At 36.5% G+C, this 20597-nt stretch overlaps 1 protein-coding gene across 2 annotated transcripts in view; it reads left to right on the forward strand.

Moving 5' to 3' along the window:
* Window positions 1–20597, forward strand: part of LOC126365841 (peroxisomal acyl-coenzyme A oxidase 3-like) — a 315115-nt gene that overhangs the window by 110105 nt on the left and 184413 nt on the right. For both annotated transcript variants that reach the window (XM_050008476.1, XM_050008475.1), the window contains exon 4: window positions 3510–3656. In XM_050008476.1, coding sequence (XP_049864433.1) covers window positions 3510–3656 — 147 coding nt within the window. The remainder of the gene's footprint in view (window positions 1–3509; window positions 3657–20597) is intronic.

The raw sequence follows: 20597 nt of genomic DNA on the forward strand, positions 1-20597 counted from the left end.
CTAGGCACAGAACCACATGGCAATTGAGGAGGATGGAAGAGTGAACAATGAGACATATTAAAAGACGAAATTGAGGTCATCGAACCAAATATGCTGCTCTGCATAGTGACTCAGATGGAATAAGTCACCTGAACAGGAATGAGATTGGCTGTCTGTTACTCAGAGAAGGCACATCAGCTTGTGATGCTACTTGCTTTCCGGTCTCAATATCAAATTTCAGTTACTTGCATTTTATGTAGTGATAGAATTCCAGCATCACATATTATTTGGATCTCTGGGTGGGAACTCCTCAGGAATATGTTGTTATCAGGAAAAAGAAAACTGGCATTCTATGGATCGTTGCATGGAATGTCAGATCCCTAATCGAGCAAGTAGATAAGAAAATTAAAAAAGGGAAATGGATAGGTTAGTAGGAATTAGTGAACTTCAGTGGCAGGAGGAACAAGACTTCTGGTCAGATGACTACATAGCGGTCATGCTGGAGTAGGTTTCATAATGAATAAAAAAATAAGAGCATGGATAAGCTACTACAAATGACATCATTATTGCCAAGATAGACAAGAAGCCTACACCTACCACAGTAGTACAAGTTTATATGCCAACTAGCTCCGCAGCTGATGAAGAGATTGAAGAAATGTATGATGTGATGAAAGAAATTATTCAGATAGTTAGGGAGACAAAAATTTAATAGTCATGGGGGACTGGAATTCAATACTAGGGAAAGGAAGAGAAGGAAAAATAGTAGCTGAATATGGACTGGGGCTAAGAAATGAAAGAGGAAGCTGCTTGGTAGAATTTTGCAAAGAGCATAACTGAATTATAGCTAAAACTTGGTTTAAGAATCATGGAAGAAGATTGTATACGTAGAAGAGGCCTGGAAATTTATTGGTTATGAACTGTAGATTAAAACTGAAGAAACTGCAAAAAGGTAGGGATTTAAGAAGATGGGACCTTCATAAACTGAAAGAACCAGAGGTGGTAGAGCGTTTAAGAGAGAACATTAGGGAACAATTGACAAGAATGGGGGAAAGAAATACAATAGAAGAAGAACGGATAGCTTTGAGAGATGAAATAGTGAAGGCAGCAGAGGATAAATTTGGTAAAAAGGTGAGGGTTAGTAGAAATACTTAAGTAACAGAAGACATATTGAATTTAATTGATGAAAGTAGAAAATATAAAAATGTAGTGAATGAAGCAAGTGAAGAGGAATACAAACATCCCAAAAATGAGATTGGCAGGAGGTGCAAAATGGCGAAGCAAGGATGGCTAGAGGACAAATTTAAGGATGTAAAGACATATCATTAGTGGTAAGATACATACTACCTACAGGAAAATTAAAGATACCTTTGGAGAAAAGAGAACTGCCTGTATGAGTATCAAGGGCACAGACGGAAAACCAGCAAAGAAGAGAAAGCAGAAAGGTGGAAGGAGTGTATACAGGGTCTATACAAGTGCAATGTACTTGGGGACAGTATTATGGAAATGGAGGAGGACATAGATGAAGATGAAATGGGAGATATGATACTGCATGAAGAATTCAACAGAGCACTGAAAGACCTAGGGGGAAAAAAAAAAAAAAAAAAAAAAAAAAAAAAAAAAAAAAAAAAAAAAAAAAAAAAAAAAAGCCCTGAGAGTAGACAACATTCCATTAGAACTACTAATAGCCTTGGGAGAACCAGCCACAACAAAACTCTACCATCTGGTGAGCGAAATGTATTAGACAGGTGAAATATCCCCAAATTTCAAGAAGTGTATAATAATTCCAATCCCAAAGAAAGGAGGTGTCGACAGGTGTTAAAATTCCCAAACTATCAGTTTAATAAGTCATGGCTGCAAAATACTAACATGAATTCTTTATAGACCATTGAAAAACTGGTAGAAGCCAACTTGGGGAATATCAGTTTGGATTCCATAGCAATATTGGAACACGCAAGGCCATACTGACCCTGTGGCTTATCTACTGACACTACATTTCTAGCATTTGTAGACTTAGAGAAAGCTTTTGACAATGTTGAGTGGAATACTCTCTTGCAAGTGACAGGGGTAAAAGGCTATTTACAATTTGTACAGAAACCATATGGCAGTTATAAGAGTCCAGAGGCATGAGAAGGAAGCAGTGGTTGAGAAGGGAGTGAGACAGGGATGTAGCCTATCACCGATGATATTCAATCTCTATATTGAGCAAGCAGTAAAAGAAAAATTTGAAGTAGGAATTATAATCCATGGAGAAGAAATAAAAATGTTGAGGTTTGCCAATGATATTGTAATTCTGTCAGAAACAGCAAAGGACTTGGAAGAGCAGTTGAATGGTATGGACAGTGTCTTGAAAGGAGGATATAAGATGAACATCAACACAAGCAAAATGGGGATAATGGAATGTAGTTGACTTAAATCAGGTGATGCCAAGGGAATTAGATTGGGAAATGAGACACTTAAAGCAGTAAATGTGTTTTGGTATTTGAGGAGCAAAATAATTGATGATGATCAAAGTAGGGAGGATGTAAAATGTAGACTGGGTATGGCAAGGAAACCGTTTCTGAAGAAGTGGAATTTGTTAACATTGAGTATAGATTTAAGTGTCAGAAAGTCTGTTCTGAAGGTATTTGTGTGGAGTGTAGCCATGTATGAAAGTGAAACTTGGATGCTAAACAGCGTAGACAAGAAGAGAATAGAAGCTTTCAAAATGTGGTACTACAGAAGAATGCTGAAGATTATATACGTAGATCACGTAACTTATGAGGAGGTACTGAGTAGAACTGGGAATAAGAGGAATTTGTGGCACAACCTGACCAAAAGAAGGGATTTGTTGGTAAGACACGTTCTGAGGCATCAAGGGATCACCAATTTAGTATTGGAGAGAAACATAGAGGCAGACAAAGAGATGAATACACTAAGGAGATTCAGAAGGATTTAGGCTGCAGTAGTTACTTGGAGATGAAGAGGCTTGCACAGGATAGAGTAGCATGGAGAGTTGCATCAAAGCAGTCTCTGGACTGAAGACCACAACAACAACGACATTTTAAATGACACTGAGGCTACTTTTAAAGTTTTAGTCATAATCTTATAGGGTAAAAATTACATAGCTTGTTATGAAGGGAGTGGGGAAAAACTCTAATGCATAGAGAGTCAAAGGCATGAGTGATAATTTTGTATTATGCAGCTGGCTTTGTTTATCTCATCTGGTTGATGAAACTGAGCAAGCAATTTTCGCTCATCCCAGTTTCTTCTATTTCTCTTCTTTTTGTCTCTCAGCATCTTCATACATCTTTTGTTGTACCTCATATTCTTTTTGATTCTGTACCTTAATTCAGACAGTCTGGTATTCATTATATTATTTTCTGACACATTGCGACACTCTGGCTGTGGCTCTTTCCTGTTTTTGGTCTCTAGTTTTTATTTTTCATTTGTGTTGAGAAATTACTCTATTGGTATAAAAGCATGAACAGGAAAATAACATGTGATAATTTGTTTTATGGTATATGTGTAATATTATTTTGTGCTTACTTTAGCCAGGTGCATATGTGGCTGCAATATTTCACTATGATCCATCACTTGCTGTTAAGGCCAACATAAACTTTGGATTTTACATAAATACTATTCGAGGCATGGGCACTGCAAGGCACTATGACTTTATTGAAGAAGTTGAACAAGGGAAGGTATGTATTGTTTATGTAAGATAATATATGTCTGTTTGTATGTGGGAAGTTTTATATAATAATATATTGATCACACTAAATTATAGGGAAGAGTATACAAGCATAAATATATAGTGGGTCTGTTTTTATCTCTCACTTCATTTCTTTAATTTCATTTGCAGGCTTTATTTCTGTTGACTGATGTGTAGTTGAAATTTTACATCCTCAAACTGTAATGGTCCTTTTTGTTAATGTTCTCATTAGGTACGTTTTTCTCTTGAGCTGTGCTTGCAGAATATTTCATAATTTACATCTAGTCTTGATAGTGGATAAGGTTCAGACTTCGTCTTCTAGTTATACAGTAAATATGGCCCTCCTCAGATTTAAGTATTAAAGAAAAAGAATATGTGTTTCAAAACTATTGTTTTGTTTGATTTTACTGCTTTTCCCTATTATCACCTGTGGTTATTCGTCCAGAGCCAATGTGCTTGTCTGACATAGGGTGATAATCCACAGAATACGCATAACGCCTCTGCACTTACTGCCACTTGTATAGTGAAAGCAACATGTCTTTCTTACACTTTACTTACCACTTGCAAATATATACCAAAAAACTATACCATAGTTGACCTCTTGTAAATATTAAAATACACTCCTGGAAATGGAAAAAAGAACACATTGACACCGATGTGTCAGACCCACCATACTTGCTCCGGACACTGTGAGAGGGCTGTACAAGCAATGATCACACGCACGGCACAGCGGACACACCAGGAACCGCGGTGTTGGCCGTCGAATGGCGCTAGCTGCGCAGCATTTGTGCACTGCCGCCGTCAGTGTCAGCCAGTTTGCCATGGCATACGGAACTCCATCGCAGTCTTTATCACTGGTAGCATGCCGCGACAGCGTGGACGTGAACCGTATGTGCAGTTGACGGACTTTGAGCGAGGGCATATAGTGGGCATGCAGGAGGCCGGGTGGACGTACCGCCGAATTGCTCAACACGTGGGGTGTGAGGTCTCCACAGTACATCGATGTTGTCGCCAGTGGTCGGCGGAAGGTGCACGTGCCCATCGACCTGGGACCGGACTGCAGCGACGCACGGATGCACGCCAAGACCGTAGGATCCTACGCAGTGCCGTAGGGGACCGCACCACCACTTTCCAGCAAATTAGGGACACTGTTGCTCCTGGGGTATCGGCGAGGACCATTCGTAACCGTCTCCATGAAGCTGGGCTACGGTCCCGCACACCGTTAGGCCATCTTCCGCTCACGCCCCAACATCGTGCAGCCCGCCTCCAGTGGTGTCGCGACAGGCGTGAATGGAGTGTCGAATGGAGACGTGTCGTCTTCAGTGATGAGAGTCGCTTCTGCCTTGGTGCCAATGATGGTCATATGCGTGTTTGGCGCTGTGCAGGTGAGCGCCACAATCAGGACTGCATACGACCGAGGCACACAGTGCCAACACCCGGCATCATGGTGTGGGGAGTGATCTCCTACACTGGCCGTACACCTCTGGTGATCGTCGAGGGGACACTGAATAGTGCACGGTACATCCAAACCGTCATCGAACCCATCGTTCTACCATTCCTAGACCGGCAAGGGAACTTGCTGTTCCAACAGGAAAATGCACGTCCGCATGTATCCCGTGCCACCCAACATGCTCTAGAAGGTGTAAGTCAACTACCCTTGCCAGCAAGATCTCCGGATCTGTCCCCCATTGAGCATGTTTGGGACTGGATGAAGCGTCGTCTCACGTGGTCTGCACGTCCAGCACGAACGCTGGTCCAACTGAGGCGCCAGGTAGAAATGGCATGGCAAGCCGTTCCATAGGACTACATCCAGCATCTCTATGATCGTCTCCATGGGAGAATAGCAGCCTGCATTGCTGCGAAAGGTGGATATACACTGTACTAGTGCCGACATTGTGCATGCTCTGTTGCCTGTGCCTATGTGCCTGTGGTTCTGTCAGTGTGATCATGTGATGTATCTGACCCCAGGAATGTGTCAATAAAGTTTCCCCTTCCTAGGACAATGAATTCATGGTGTTCTTATTTCAATTTCCAGGAGTGTATTATGCCTTTTTATAGTTGCGAGCATCATTCATTGAAAAGGTAGATGTAGGGTTACACATCACTTTTCCAGAATGGTGTGTAATGTCACATAGTCCCCCACTTAGAACAAGTGAGCTTGTGACAGGTTCATTAATCATACTTTCCATGCCTATTTTAGTTCTGCACACAATTAATTATCTTCACAGTTATATTTCATACCTTATTTTAAATCTCCAACAGAATAACATTTTCCTTTTCAGAATGTATAATTCTGATTCTTCCTTTGTTTTATTTGTTGTCCAAAGACATTTCTTTTTTTATTCAATATACACCAGTCATCTTTTTTGTACATTATACATGTACCCATTTTTCTTAGGATAAATTACATCCAGACTTAAGGCTTACTAGTTCTTTTATTTAATATGTATTTTGAATAATTTTATTATGTTTTCCTCTACAAACAATAACAGTGTGGTTTGTGACACTTATTTTCAAATCCTGTGTATAAGATATTCTTCTCAAAACATGTAGTTTTATAATAACATAATTAGTTGTTGCTGCTCCATAACATAAAGGTGGAGTTACATTTTGAGTACTTAATAATCATAAAGTTTCTTGCTGTTTGTATACTATTATTCTTTTGCTGCATAAACCTTTCATATTTGAACCATACAAACTCAGACACTCTCTCTCATTTTCAAATACTCTTTATTTAATTATATTCAGCTATCTAATAAAATTCATGTAAGTTTCTCCCTTTACAGCATTGAAGTTTTCCACCTTTGTAGAAACTATCAGTAACACCTCTTTCCTCAAAAAACATTTCGCACATAATTCCACATCTCTCACAGAGATAGTACCCCTGTATCTTACTTGCTTTCCTCCACACATGTGTAGGTCCTCCTTCATTGGTACACCTTTCCTATTTCTTGTCATACGACATGTATTATGTTACAGAGCCCTTTTTAAACCTTTACAACCAGCTCCCTTCTTTATATTTATTGTTGTGACATAACCGTACTTCCACATGAACAATAAACATATGCTGGTTGCATGATTTTACATAATATCTACCATCCAAGTACTTATGTACACCACATTAGCCAGTAACCTTAACTGACTTACAAGTGTTTTATATTAATTAGTGTTTAGTACTAGAAAATTATGAATTTCAAAACTTGAATCAATATATTAAAGAAAAGGTTTAAAGATAGATATAGGAAAAGATAGATAAAGATAAACACTAAGTTGCAAATAGGCACAATTAAAAGACACTTATACAGAAGCTTTTGGCTTCAGCTTTCATCAGATAAAGAGAAATACACACCATTCATTCACACAAGCAAGCACACCTTACACACCAATGACTGCCAACTCCTGAAGATTAGGCCAGAATGCATTCTGGAGCAAGATGACACAGTTGGCAGTCATTGGTGTGTAATGTGTGCTTGCTTGTATGAATGAATGGTGTGTATTTCTCTTTTTCTGATGAAGGCTGAGGCCAAAAGCTAGTGTGTAAGTGTCTTTTATTGCGCCTGTCTGTGACTTACAAGGGAAACTATCCAGTGCACCCTTTTCAGATTTGGTGGTAAAATGGCCCAGTGGATGGCCCATAAAAACTGAACACAGTTCAAGCACGAAAACAGAAGAAGGTGTACTGAATTGTTGAAAAAAAGAAGCAAAACAGAAACATTGAATGGGAAGCTCAAGATCAAGATGTGCAACATTGAGTGAATGGCAAGAACCAGCGCGTCTCGGTTCTGTGGTTTACAGTGTTGGACTGCTAAGTGGCAAAACCATGTTCAAATCTCCCCATGGCCCACTCACCCTCTGCCCTTTTTTTTATATATGTTTTTAATGAACTTCCTATTCGGTTATTGACATGTTTGTTCTCCTTTTGTAGTTTTGGAAAGTATTATACTATACATTGGTTGTAGAATAACAGTCATGTGGTAAACATTTGTTGCCTGTGTAGAGCAGTAGAGCATGAACAAGATTTGATCATGCTTCTTCCCCTTCACAATCCAACACCATTACCACGTAACAATGGCTCTGTGGCTATTCATATTTGCTCAGTTTTGCATATCTGTAGCTTAGATCTTTCACTGTTTATTTTGCTTCCTTTCTCACATTTCAGTAAACCTCCTTCCTGTTATTATGCTCAATCTGTTTTCAGTTTTTCATAGGCTATCACTGGGCCATCTTACCAGTATATTTGAAGGGGGGAAGGGGGGGGGGAGATACAGTGGGGAGCCTTTCTTGTTAGTGTGTTATCTTTGTGGTAAGTAGCAATCTATCTTTCCCTACATTGTTGATATTCCTACCTGGAGTTTCCATTGTTTGATTATGTTACTTGGGAAACATTTAAAATAATGTGTTGCCATGGAAATGTTTATCTTTGTGAAATTGTAATCCTGATAAGTTTCTCCAAAGGAATAACTTCATTGAGAATCAGACTGATAGAAAAAGGGGACAATGAAATATGGGAATAGGGAACACAGAACTAGTACCGAAGAGGGGAGTAAGAAAGGAAATTAAAAAAAAAATCAGGAATATTGAGACCAAAGAAGGAAATATGAAAGATCTAAAGATAAATACACTTACCATACCTCACCCAAGGATCCCTCCCTGGGGTAGACGAGGGGAGGAAAGACTTCACTAGTGGGTCAGAGTAGTGGTCTTCATTGATTCTATGGAACAGGCATAATCAGCTTCACCCTCACGTGTGGTCTCAACACCCCACACTATTTCAAATCAATGTTGACTACTTGCTCACAAGTTTGAAAATATTCACAGATAAAAAAGTGCACTGCATTACACTTCAGATGCTTGTTTCCCTTTTAAAATACATGAAGATGATAATTAGGGGTAGAAGAGAATGTAATTAAAGTTTGCAGAACAGTGAAAGAGAAGGATCATTGTACAGAAAAGGAAACATGCAGAAATACAAAGATCATCTTGGGTCCTTGTAGGCACCTTACTACAAATTTTGGAAAGAAAGTGAATCTTCTGGTGAGTCATGGCACATAACTATAACCACTTTGTGCCAGTAGCAATGAAAAGTGTATTACAATATGTAATTTTGGGTGCTCCTGTTGACACATATACGTCAGTTGCATCTTTACCTACATCTGCATGTCAATTTAATATTTAATAGACACAATTCACACATGTTTGTTTGTGTCAGAAAGTAAACCGATTTTCTCACATATTACAAGTTCCTAATTGGGAGAGAATTATTTGGTTTTACCTAAATGCTTTGGAAGTTTTTTATCTCTGCTTGTTAATCTAATTTATTAAAAACAGTTCTTGTTTTTTGTCAGTGTCTACAGTAGAGCTGAGTACCGTATGTCGATAATCCGTTCATGTATTTGTGGTGTAATTTTTTATGGTCTAAGAATGGATAAGGACTGTGATTGCTGCATGTGGATGCAAGCCTTTGCTCTCAGCTCCAGGCTGTGAAGGCTTCAGTTAGAGCTTGAGACTGTAGCAGATGAGCATTCCTGTTGTGGGCCAGCTGTGGGGATCCGACAGACATCCAATATGTCGCATGAGCCCGCTGATCGGTCCACACCAATGGACAGTCCTATTACCACTCGCTTTGAGGTTGACCACTCACCTGTGGTCAGTTGGGAGATCATGTTGGGGCATGGCAGATGGTGAAAGACTTCCCAGGGATGAATAAGACCTCCTCAGTTAGTCTGACAAATCACTTGAAGGTGGTGTCTGTGGCTGATGCTGTCCCTCAGCCAGATGCAGTCACTTGCTCTCTTTCAGAGGAAGCCTCTCAGCCTGCAAGATTTGGGCAATCACAGGGGGTGGGATTTTTGATAGTTGGGATCACCAGTGTTAGGCATGTTATGGGGTCCCTTAGGAACATGGCTGCCAAGGATAGGAAGAAAGCCAATGTGCACTCCAGGAGATGTCACCATATGCAATTGGCTGCACCCTGAGCTCTTCATGACATCTCCTGATGATGAAGACAACACAACAACACCCAATCATCTCGAGGCAGGAAAAATCCCTAACCCCACTGGGAATTGAACCTCGGACCTTGGCGAGAACACTATCACAAGACCACGAGCTGTGGACATCCATTATCTATATAAGCAATTCAGGAGACAATCTGAGCAGTGGTCTTGGGTTGTTTGCAGATGCTATCTTTTATCATCTAGTAAAGTCATCTGTGTGGTACAAAAATTGGCAATTTACCCTAAATAATGAAAAATGTGAGGACATACACACGAGTGCAAAAAGGAATCCATAAAACTTTGGTTACATGATAAATCAAATTTAAAGGCTGTAAATTCAACTAAATACTTAGGAATTACAGTTAAAAACAACTTCATTTGGAAAGAAAACAGAAAATGTGTAGGTAAGGTGAACCAAAGACTCTGATTTATTGACAGAACACTTAGAAGATGCATCAGATCTGCTGAAGAGACTGGCTACTCTACACTTGATTGTATTGTATTGTTGCATGATGCGGGATGCTTTCCAGAAGGGATTAATGGAGTAAATTGAGAAAGTTCAAGGAGGATCAGCATGTTTTGTATTATTGAGAAATAGGAGAGATAGTGTCACAGCATGATCCAGGATTTGGGGTGGCCATCATTAAAACAAAGGCGTCTCTCTTTGCTGCAGGATATTCTCATGAAATTTCAATCACCAGCTTTCTCCTCTGAGTGTGAAAATATTGTTGATGCTGAACTACACAGAGAGAAACAATCATCACAATAAAATAAGGGAAATCAGAGCTCGCATGGAAAGATTTATGTGTTCCTTTTTCTAACATGCTGTTTGACAGTTGAATAATAGAGAATTATTGTGAAGGTGGTTCGATAACCCTATGCCAGGCACTTCAGAGTGATTTGCAGAGTATCCATGCAGATGAAGATGTGTGCATGTAGAGGACCAATTTTGGCAATTCTCTGTTGCCATCTCTGGATCTGCAAAAGATGAGACCAGAAATGATAGGATACAGCAACTAATATAACAACACCTATTGTATCCAAAACTTGGATAAATAGAACAACAGCATACCAATGTTAATATCATTACACAGTCTCCCATTTCTGTAGTGTCTGCCCCGAGTAGCTGAGTGGTCAGCACTACAGAATGTCAATCCTAAGGGCCCAGGTTCGATTCCCAGCTGGGTCGGAGATTTTCTCCACTCAGGGACTGGGTGTTGTGTTGTCCTAATCATCATCGTTCCATCCCCATTGATGCACAAATCACCAAAATGGCTCAAATCAAAAGACTTGCACCCGGTGAACGGTCTACCTGATCGGATGCCCTAGTCAGACGAGATTTATTTATTTCAGTACAGTAAGTGGTGCTGTACAATGTATGTCCATGACGATATTGTGAGCTATATCAGAAGTCAACATGCCAATATTAAAATACACACATGCTACATACACACATAACCAATTACAAGTGTGCACACCCCTCACAACTCCCTAACTGATAGATCCCAGTGTAAACTTTCTTAGTGATACATAAGTACATGTAATGGTGCAATGGTAGTATAAATCAATATTATCGTCTCACATTAGATTAAGGCATGGATCTATTATTTGATATAATTACATATGCCTAAATAATTATCATAACATATAAGCCAAGTCAGTATTGTACATTTTCTTAAAAACTATATGTAAAATTATGTGCAGCATTCATAAAACATAATTTATACATAAACCTTTTTGTATCATTTTAGAAAATTTTTAAAAATGCTTTATAAGTATTCTTAATAATTCTTTAACAAATTTTCCTTTCTGCAAAATCACAACCAATATGACAATTTATGACCACTTAAAAGCTCTGAATGACAAGTGCACTAACAAACAATCAGAAATTGAAAATATTTTGAATAATCATTTTTTAAATGTTGTGGAGAAAATAGGATCTAGATCTTCACTAGAAGAGGCAAGGCTATTAATAGAAGAGGCCATACCTGCACAGTTTGAAACAGCTGTAATTCCACCAACCTCTCCCTCTGAAATCAGTAAAATAATAAACTCACTGAAAAGTAAAAGCTCTTACGGAATTGATGGCATTTCCAGCAAAGTACTTAAAGCTTGTTCCCCACAGATAAGTAGAATTCTCAGCCACGTATGTAATAGCTCTTTGGAGCAGGGTGTTTTCCCTGATAGACTGAAATATGCCATTGTAAAACCATTGCATAAAAAGGGAGATATGTCGGATGTCAACAACTACCGCCCAATCTCTCTTCTGACAGCTCTATCAAAAATTTTTGAGAAAGTAATGTATTCAAGAGTAGCCTCCCATATTTGTAAAAATAAAGTACTAACAAAATGTCAGTTTGGTTTTCAGAAAGGCTTTTCAACAGAAAATGCTATATATGCTTTCACTGATCAAATATTAAATGCTCTGAATAACCGGACATCACCCATTGGTATTTTTTGTGATCTCTCAAAGGCCTTTGATTGTGTAAATCATGGAATTCTTTTAGATAAGCTAAATCATTATGGTTTGAGTGGGGCAGTGCACAAATGGTTTAATTCATACTTAACTGGAAGAATGCAGAAAGTTGAAATAAGTGGTTCGTGTAATGTTAAAACAGCTGATTCCTCAAACTGGGGTGCTATCAAGCACGGGGTCCCACAGGGTTCGGTCTTAGGTCCTTTACTGTTCTTGATATACATTAATGACTTACCATTCCACATTGATGAAGATGCAAAGTTAGTTCTTTTTGCTGATTATACAAGTATAGTAATAACATCCAAAAACCAAGAACTAAGTGATGTAATTGTAAATGATGTTTTTCACAAAATTATTAAGTGGTTCTCAGCAAACGGACTCTCTTTAAATTTTGATAAAACACAGTATATACAGTTCCGTACAGTAAATGGCACAACTCCAGTAATAAATATAGAATTTGAACAGAAGTCTGTAGCTAAGGTAGAATTTTCAAAATTTTTAGGTGTGTCCATTGATGAGAGGTTAAACTGGAAGCAACACATTGATGGTCTGCTGAAACGTCTGAGTTCAGCTACGTATGCTATTAGGGTTATTGCAAATTTTGGTGATAAGAATCTCAGTAAATTAGCTTACTATGCCTACTTTCATTCACTGCTTTTATATGGCATCATATTCTGGGGTAATTCATCGTTGAGTAGAAAAGTATTCATTGCACAAAAACGTGTAATCAGAATAATTGCTGGAGCCCACCCACGGTCATCCTGCAGACATCTATTTAAGGATCTAGGGATCCTCACAGTAACCTCACAGTATATATATTCCCTTATGAAATTTGTTGATAATAATCCAACCCAATTCAAAAGTAATAGCAGTGTGCATACCTATAACACCAGGAGAAAGGATGATCTTCACTATGCAGGGTTAAATCTGACTTTGGCACAGAAAGGGGTAAATTATGCTGCCACAAAAGTCTTTGGGCACCTACCAAACAGCATCAAAAGCCTGACAGATAGCCAACTAACATTTAAAAATAAATTAAAAGAATTTCTAGATGACAACTCCTTCTACTCATTGGCTGAATTTTTAGATATTTAAAAAAAAAAAAAAAAAAAAAAAAAAAAAAAAAAAAAAAAAAAAAACCAACTTAATCATTAGTGTCATGCAATATTTTGTGTAATGTAATTTCTTGTACAGACATCTTTTATTAACCTGACACGTTCCACATCATTACGAAGTGTCGTATTCATGATCTATGGAACAAGTATTAATCTAATCTAATCTAATCTCTATGTACAGCTAAATGTATCATATGTACGTTGATTTCAGCACATCCAGGAATAGCTCAACATCTAGAGGCACAGATATGATGTTTCCTCAAGAAACAAAAATGAAAGTATTTAACATTTGTCCTTTTGTTGTCAATTACAATGTTTATATGAGCTTATGTAAGACAACACATCACATGAAGTCTAAGTGGACTCTAGTCACCTGACTCAAGTGTGCAATCTGATTTCCTGGTATCTGGGTGAATCCCCTTCCAGTGTTTAATGCAAACAATGTACAGTTAATACATTATGTGGAATTTCAATTGCTCTTAGACTGAGGTCATGATCTTGCATTACCAGCTCACTCTTACATATGCCCATGCTAGAACAAATATGTTCAAGCGATATTCATCTTAGATGACTAATGTCAAAAGTGCCATCATATAACAGAATATGGCTAGTGTTAAACCATCATAATTTTAAAAATATTTGTACACAATAAATTCTTAAGCCATTTTTATACAGAATTACATGATATGCCAATCTTTACCTAAGAAACTATTTCTAAAAATATTTGTAATATTTTTTAAAATATTTCTTAATATAAAATTACATAAAAATAAACCTAAGACATTTTTAAAAATTCTTATGAATCTCTTATAATGCCATATGTGAGCTAGTTTTCTTATATCCATAATTACTTGAATTCAGAGGTGAAATTAATACATTATGATGTTTTTATTTTGGAAAATAAACATTTTACCTATTTACCAATGGAGCTACAATTAATATATTTCATTTTTGTTAGCAAACATACTGTTTGTACTAGTTTTTATATGGCAATCTGTCATTTAACATCTAGGTGTGAGCCTGTTATCTGATGTCTACTTGCAATTTCATCACCCAGTGTCCAGGAGAAATTTCTTCCAGTGTTTGATACGACCAATGTTCAATTACAATCCCATTTACATTAAAAATCTTCATAAAATAGCCGATGATCTAATGTTGCTAATCATTAATGTATAACTGTATGTAATAATTACAAAAACAGTGGAGATGCTGAGTTGCAGATAGGCGTAACAAAAAGACTGTCACAAAATAAACTTTCAGCCAACAAGGCCTTTGTCAAAAATAGACGACAGAAACAAACATATGCACTATACTGTTGCAATCCATCCTGGATTTTCCATTGTTTGATTGTATGTAGTAATTATTATATTCATAGGTATTCTCCCTACATGTCCATTACCAGTGAGTCATCATGTAAATCTAATAATATCATTTTGATTAGTTTTATTGCATCCAGAATTACTTGGAATCGAAGGCAAACATTTCACGAAAGAGACAACATGGGGTTATAAATAATATTTTAGAATCCTGTTAGCAAATGTACTGTTTACATGAGGTTTTTATGACATACTGTCATTCGTTGTCTAGGTAAGGTCTCATTACATGACATTTACTTGTAATATTGTCACCCCATTGTTTGATGTGTCATGTCCTATTTAACATTTATTTGCCTTTTTAATGTGATGCATAGGTGTGCTCACTTATGACAATGTGTCATATGAAGTCTAGGTGAAATTGTGGCACCTGACATCCATATACAATGTTGTCTCCTGATGTCTAACAAAATTAATCCGTAAGTTTTTCTAGTTTAATGGTGATTTGAAAGAAAAACGAAAAAAAAAATGAGGTTTTGTTCACGAGGTCATTGCTTTGATGAAAGGTGATGAAACTGACGTATAAGAGGATCTAACAGTGTTAAACAGGGTGCATAGTAAATTCCAGTCTACATTAGATATAGAGAAGGACAAGGCCATCAACTATTTAGATATAACTATAAATAAACAGAATGATAAGCACTGTTTCAGCATTTTTAGGAAACCTACACACATGTATATTATTGTAAACACTGAATCATGGCATCCAATGTGATATAAGATGGCATACTTTAATACCATGTTACACAGGATTATAAGATTACCGTTAGATAAAGGAAGTCTAGGCAAAGAGCTGATTACACGTAGACATGTTACTGTTGTCAATGGCTACCATGATGGCCTTGTAGATGACCTGTACAGGAAGATTAACAAAAAAAATAGTAAAAATAATTCATATACTCACGCTGGAAAGAAAACGATGTAAAATCAAACTTTAAGACAAAATTTGTTCCTATTGCACATAGAGGAAAAGTGTCAGATAAAATAGAATGGCAGTTTCCAAAAACTAATGTCAGAATTGCATTTCATACTGTTAACACATTAAAATCAAAATTGAGACATAATATTGAGAAAAGTGGAGACAAATATACAAAGACTGTAGTATATAAGTTACATTGTGGCAAGCGCCAAGGATTTTATATTGGAGAAACAGGGAGACACTTTTTTTACAAGATTTAAGGACCATACCAGTACTCACAACAAAACACCCCTTGGAGGTCACCTATGTGACAAGAAACATAACATTATAAGTATAAATGCAACATGAAAGTCTTATGTAAAGCTCCTTATCGGAGAACCTTAAACATTTTAGTGAACCTGCAGATATACAGCAATAGAAATCATGATGCAGAATGTTTGTTGAATGATCAGTTAGAACATAGTCAAAATACTTTTTTACACTTTCTAATCAGCAGTAATAATTTTAATTAGATTGAATTGGTAGAGCACTTGCCCACGAAAGGCAAAGGACCCGAGTTCAAGTCTCGGTCCGGCACAGTTTTAATTTGCCAAGAAGTTTCAATTGTAATTAGGTCCAAATGCACGTTAAAACTGGTGATATGCACATTTAGATGTCGCATGTCAGTGGATTCTTGGACTTCTTCCAGTTGTAAGCATCTCTGGCCACAAGAGAAATGATTGTTGATCTATCTTGGGTTTCAATGTACTTGTTGCTACAGTAACAGATATCTAGCCATCACAAGAAATACCATACATGCTGATAGTAATAGGTATTAAATTAAAATCTGTAATAAAAAAAGTTTAGTATGGAGTAGATCTCATTCTACTGACCTTACGTATTCAAAAATTTTGTAGATTGGTTTCAGTCAGTTACATCTATCCTGTTGTGTCCTATAGCAATAACTATTAATAGACCATAAAGCATATAAAGAATAAGCTAATCATTGGCCATATTTTATTTCATGATAGCACATTTGATTTAGTCATCTAAAGAGAATATCTCTTGAAACTAGTAATTTTACTATAATAGATATGTACAAATGGTTAGTAACATGAAATCACAGATTAGTTTAAGAGCAGTTATAATTTTAGGTGGGTTTATAATTATATATTTATATCAAATAATGAAATGAATTTACCTAGACAGTGGGAGACGAGATTGTATATGGATGCCGGGTGCCAAGATAACAAGTTTTCATAAATGAACACATTTATGCATCACATTAAAAAGGCAAATAAATGTTAAATAAATAGATCACAGGTTCAATAAGAGGTATTGTGATTTCATATGATAGAATAGTACATGACATGTCAACAATTGGGTGACAAGATTACAAGTAAATGTCAGGTAATGAGATCTCACCTGGGCATCGAATGACAGATTGTCGCAAATAAGCTCACATATTTATTAATAAAATCATAAAATATTATTTATAGCACAATCTTATCTGTTTTGTGTAATTTTTACCTTTGATACCAAGTAATTCTGGATGGAATGAAATTAATCAAGATAATATTCTTAGATATACAAGATTGCACACTGATAATGGTAATAGATAACTGGTTATTTTGTGGGGATCTGTAATCTAAATGGGCTTGTAACTTTGTGTTGATCATATCAAACAATGGAAGAGATTTCACCTAGACGCTGGGTGATGAAATTGCAAGTAGACATTGGATAATAAGATGTCACCTAGATGTCAAACAACAGACTGCCATATACAAACTAGTGCAAAAAGTATGATTGCTAACAAAAATGAAAAATATTAACTGGATATTAAATATGTAAACTGTATATTTTTGAGAAGAAAAGCATCATAATGTATTAATTGCACCTCTGAATTCAAGTAATTATTAATGTAAAAAAACTAGCTCACATATGGCATTATAAGACATACATAAAAAATTTTAAAAACGTTTTAGGTTCATTTTTATGTAATTTTATATTAAGAAATATTTTTAAAAATTCTTAGAAATATTTTTAGAAAAAGTTTCTTAGGTAAAGAGTGACGTATAATGTAATTCTGTGTAAAAATGATTTTTAAAATTATGATGGTTTAACACTAGCCATGTTCTATTATATGATGGTATTTTTGATATTAGTCATTTATGATGAATATCACTTGAACATATTTGTTCTAGCATGGGCATATGTAAGAGTGAGCTGGTAATGTTAGCTCATGGGCTCAGTTTAAGAGTGACTGCGATCCCACACAATGAAATAATTGTACATTGGTAATATTAAACACTGGAAAAGTGTTTACTTAGATATGGGGTGATCACATAGGCATCAGGTGACTAGATCCCACCTAGACCTCAAGTGACTTGTTGTCTTACATAAACTCATGTAAACATTGTAATTGAAAACAAAAGCACAAACATTAAATAGCTTCATTGTTGGTACACCTATCTTGAATTTATTCTTGATGAAATATTATATCTGTGCTTGTAGATGTCGAGCTGTTCCAGGATGTACTAAAATCAACTGATAAATCATACATTTGGCTGTACATTGAGAACTTTTAAATGGTTGTAAGTTGTCATAGTGGCTGTGATTTTGCAGAAAGAAATATCTGGTAAAGAATTATTAAGAATGTTTATGAAATATGTTTAAAATTTTTCTAAAATTGTACAAAAAGTTTGATGTATAAATTATGAATGTTGCACATTGTTTTACAGACTTCTTAAAGAAATGTACAATATTGACTTGGCTTATATGTTATGCGGTCTCATAAACTGACATATGGATGGGAGAGCAGTGTACTGACCACATGCCACTCCATATCACATCCAGTGATGGCTGTGGGTCGAGGATGACATGGCAGTCGGTTGGTATCGTCAGATCTTCATGGCCTGTTCAGACGGAGTTTAGTGTAAGATAATAGTTTGGGCATGTGTAATTATATGGAATAGTAGATTCATGCCTTAATCTAATGTGAGATGATAGTATCTGTTTGTACTACCATTGCAGCACATTATGTACTTCTATGAATGTTTATGCTGGGATCTGTCAATTGTTGAGTGGTGATGAATGTGAGCACAATAATATGTGTACATAGCTGTTATTTTAAAATTGGCATGTCGACTTCTTGTGTAACTAACAATACCAACATGGATATACGTTATACAACACCAGTTACTGAGACTGTGTAATTAGGTAAACACAGGCATGATACTATCCCATTTATTGCAAATTTTGGATATTATTATAGTGCTGTTATGTTAGTCACCGTATGCTAGCATTTCCAGTCCTATCTTTTGCAGACCCAAAGATGGCAACAGAGGATTGCTGAAACAGGTCATCTACATGGATAAATGATTTTAGTGATTTTGGCAGTTGGAAATTTATTCAGTGTTCATAAATGTTAACCATTCAGAAAAAAAATCATTTCAAAACATGATACAAATTTTCACTTCTCAGCCATATATAAATATACATTTTTGATTTGAGAAACTGAAGAAAAATTTTCATTTCTTAGTCGTAAACACAAATAAATTTTCCATTATGTTGTGAGATTATACTTAATGACTTTCAGCATTTGTTCCCTTGCTTCCAAAAAGAATGATTTCTATATAATGCAAAGAAGACAGAAAAATAGAAAGAGATAACTTGATAAGATATATAGAAAAGTGGAAGAAATAGTCAAACACAGTATAATGAAAATCTGAAAAATAGTGTTACATGGCTCAGGGTCCTGTGATAGCTACTCACATTTTATGTAAATAACTCATGACCTGCTGAGAGCTCAAATGTTAATCTATACCATCACTGAGCTTCTGTATGTGAATGCTGCTTTGGTATCATGTAGCAAGCCAATCAGACATCTGCTAACCATCGCCATGGGCAAAGTGCCATGCAGGAGGGTCCTTCCACCTTTACTGGGCACAGTACATGTGTTGCAAGTGTCCCACCACATGCCAAATCTTCCCCCCAGTTTGTTTGGTGCATGTGTGAATTTTTAAGGCACTTAACCATGAATATTAATCTGAGTTTGGGCATCCTACATGGGACTGAAAGGAGATGATTGCTTAACATCTAGAAAGAACTAGAAATTTACACTCACTAATAAAGCGAGGTCCAAATCTAATTTTGAACAATAAGAATGAATTTGATCACAGTGCCCGCTTTAACATTTGTGATGACTTGTTTGAGAGGTGATTTTGCATATGGATGTTGGAGTGATAGTGGGAGAGCAGGTGTGCAATGAGATAGCTGGAATGTGTGTTGTGCTTGGTAATGGTGAAGGGACCCTCCTGCACAGCCTTCTCTCAGCACCAATGATCAGCAGATGACTTAAAACGTTGCACCATAACACCAAAGAAGTGATCGAGTGGGGAAGCACACCACAATGAAGATAGGTGCAGAACAACACTGTGAATATGGACACCACTTGATCCATAAAATACTTTTTTGTGATGTTTTTGTTATGTTTCACACCCTTGACAACCAACAAATTTTACTTCAGTATTTCCAAGAAAGTATTGCCAGTAAACAGACCAAAATTATTATTAATTCTATGTGGATAAATATGTTTTATACAAATGTCACAAAGTTATCAAATGTTCCTTGTTGGCTGCAGCTTTGTGGGCTGTATTAAAAGTGTGGTGTTATGAGACCAGTATTTATCCTATGACATAGCATGTAAATTTTTCTGATAATTTGCTTGGGCTGCACTTGTAACCAATATTTTGTAGAGTGTTTGTTGATTAATTATTTTAGTGTTGTCTACAGATCTCAGGAAGATTCATATTCAATTACAACTGGTCATTTAAATAAATAAATAAACAATGCAATTGAGATTTTCAATAAGAAATATGCTTTTGAAATTTTAACTGAAAGAACATCTCCTACTTTTATTTTTTAATCATTTTCCATTTTCAAGAATAAATGACGGGGTCACAAACCTTTTCTGGAAAGTGTTATACTTATGCACTGCACAAAACAGTATTCCAAAAGAAATTATTTTGTAAAATATGAACCATATAAACCTAACTAATTAATGGAAAATCTCA

This window comes from Schistocerca gregaria, chromosome 4 (assembly GCF_023897955.1).
Source record: "Schistocerca gregaria isolate iqSchGreg1 chromosome 4, iqSchGreg1.2, whole genome shotgun sequence".
Classification (NCBI taxonomy): Eukaryota; Metazoa; Arthropoda; class Insecta; order Orthoptera; family Acrididae; genus Schistocerca; species Schistocerca gregaria.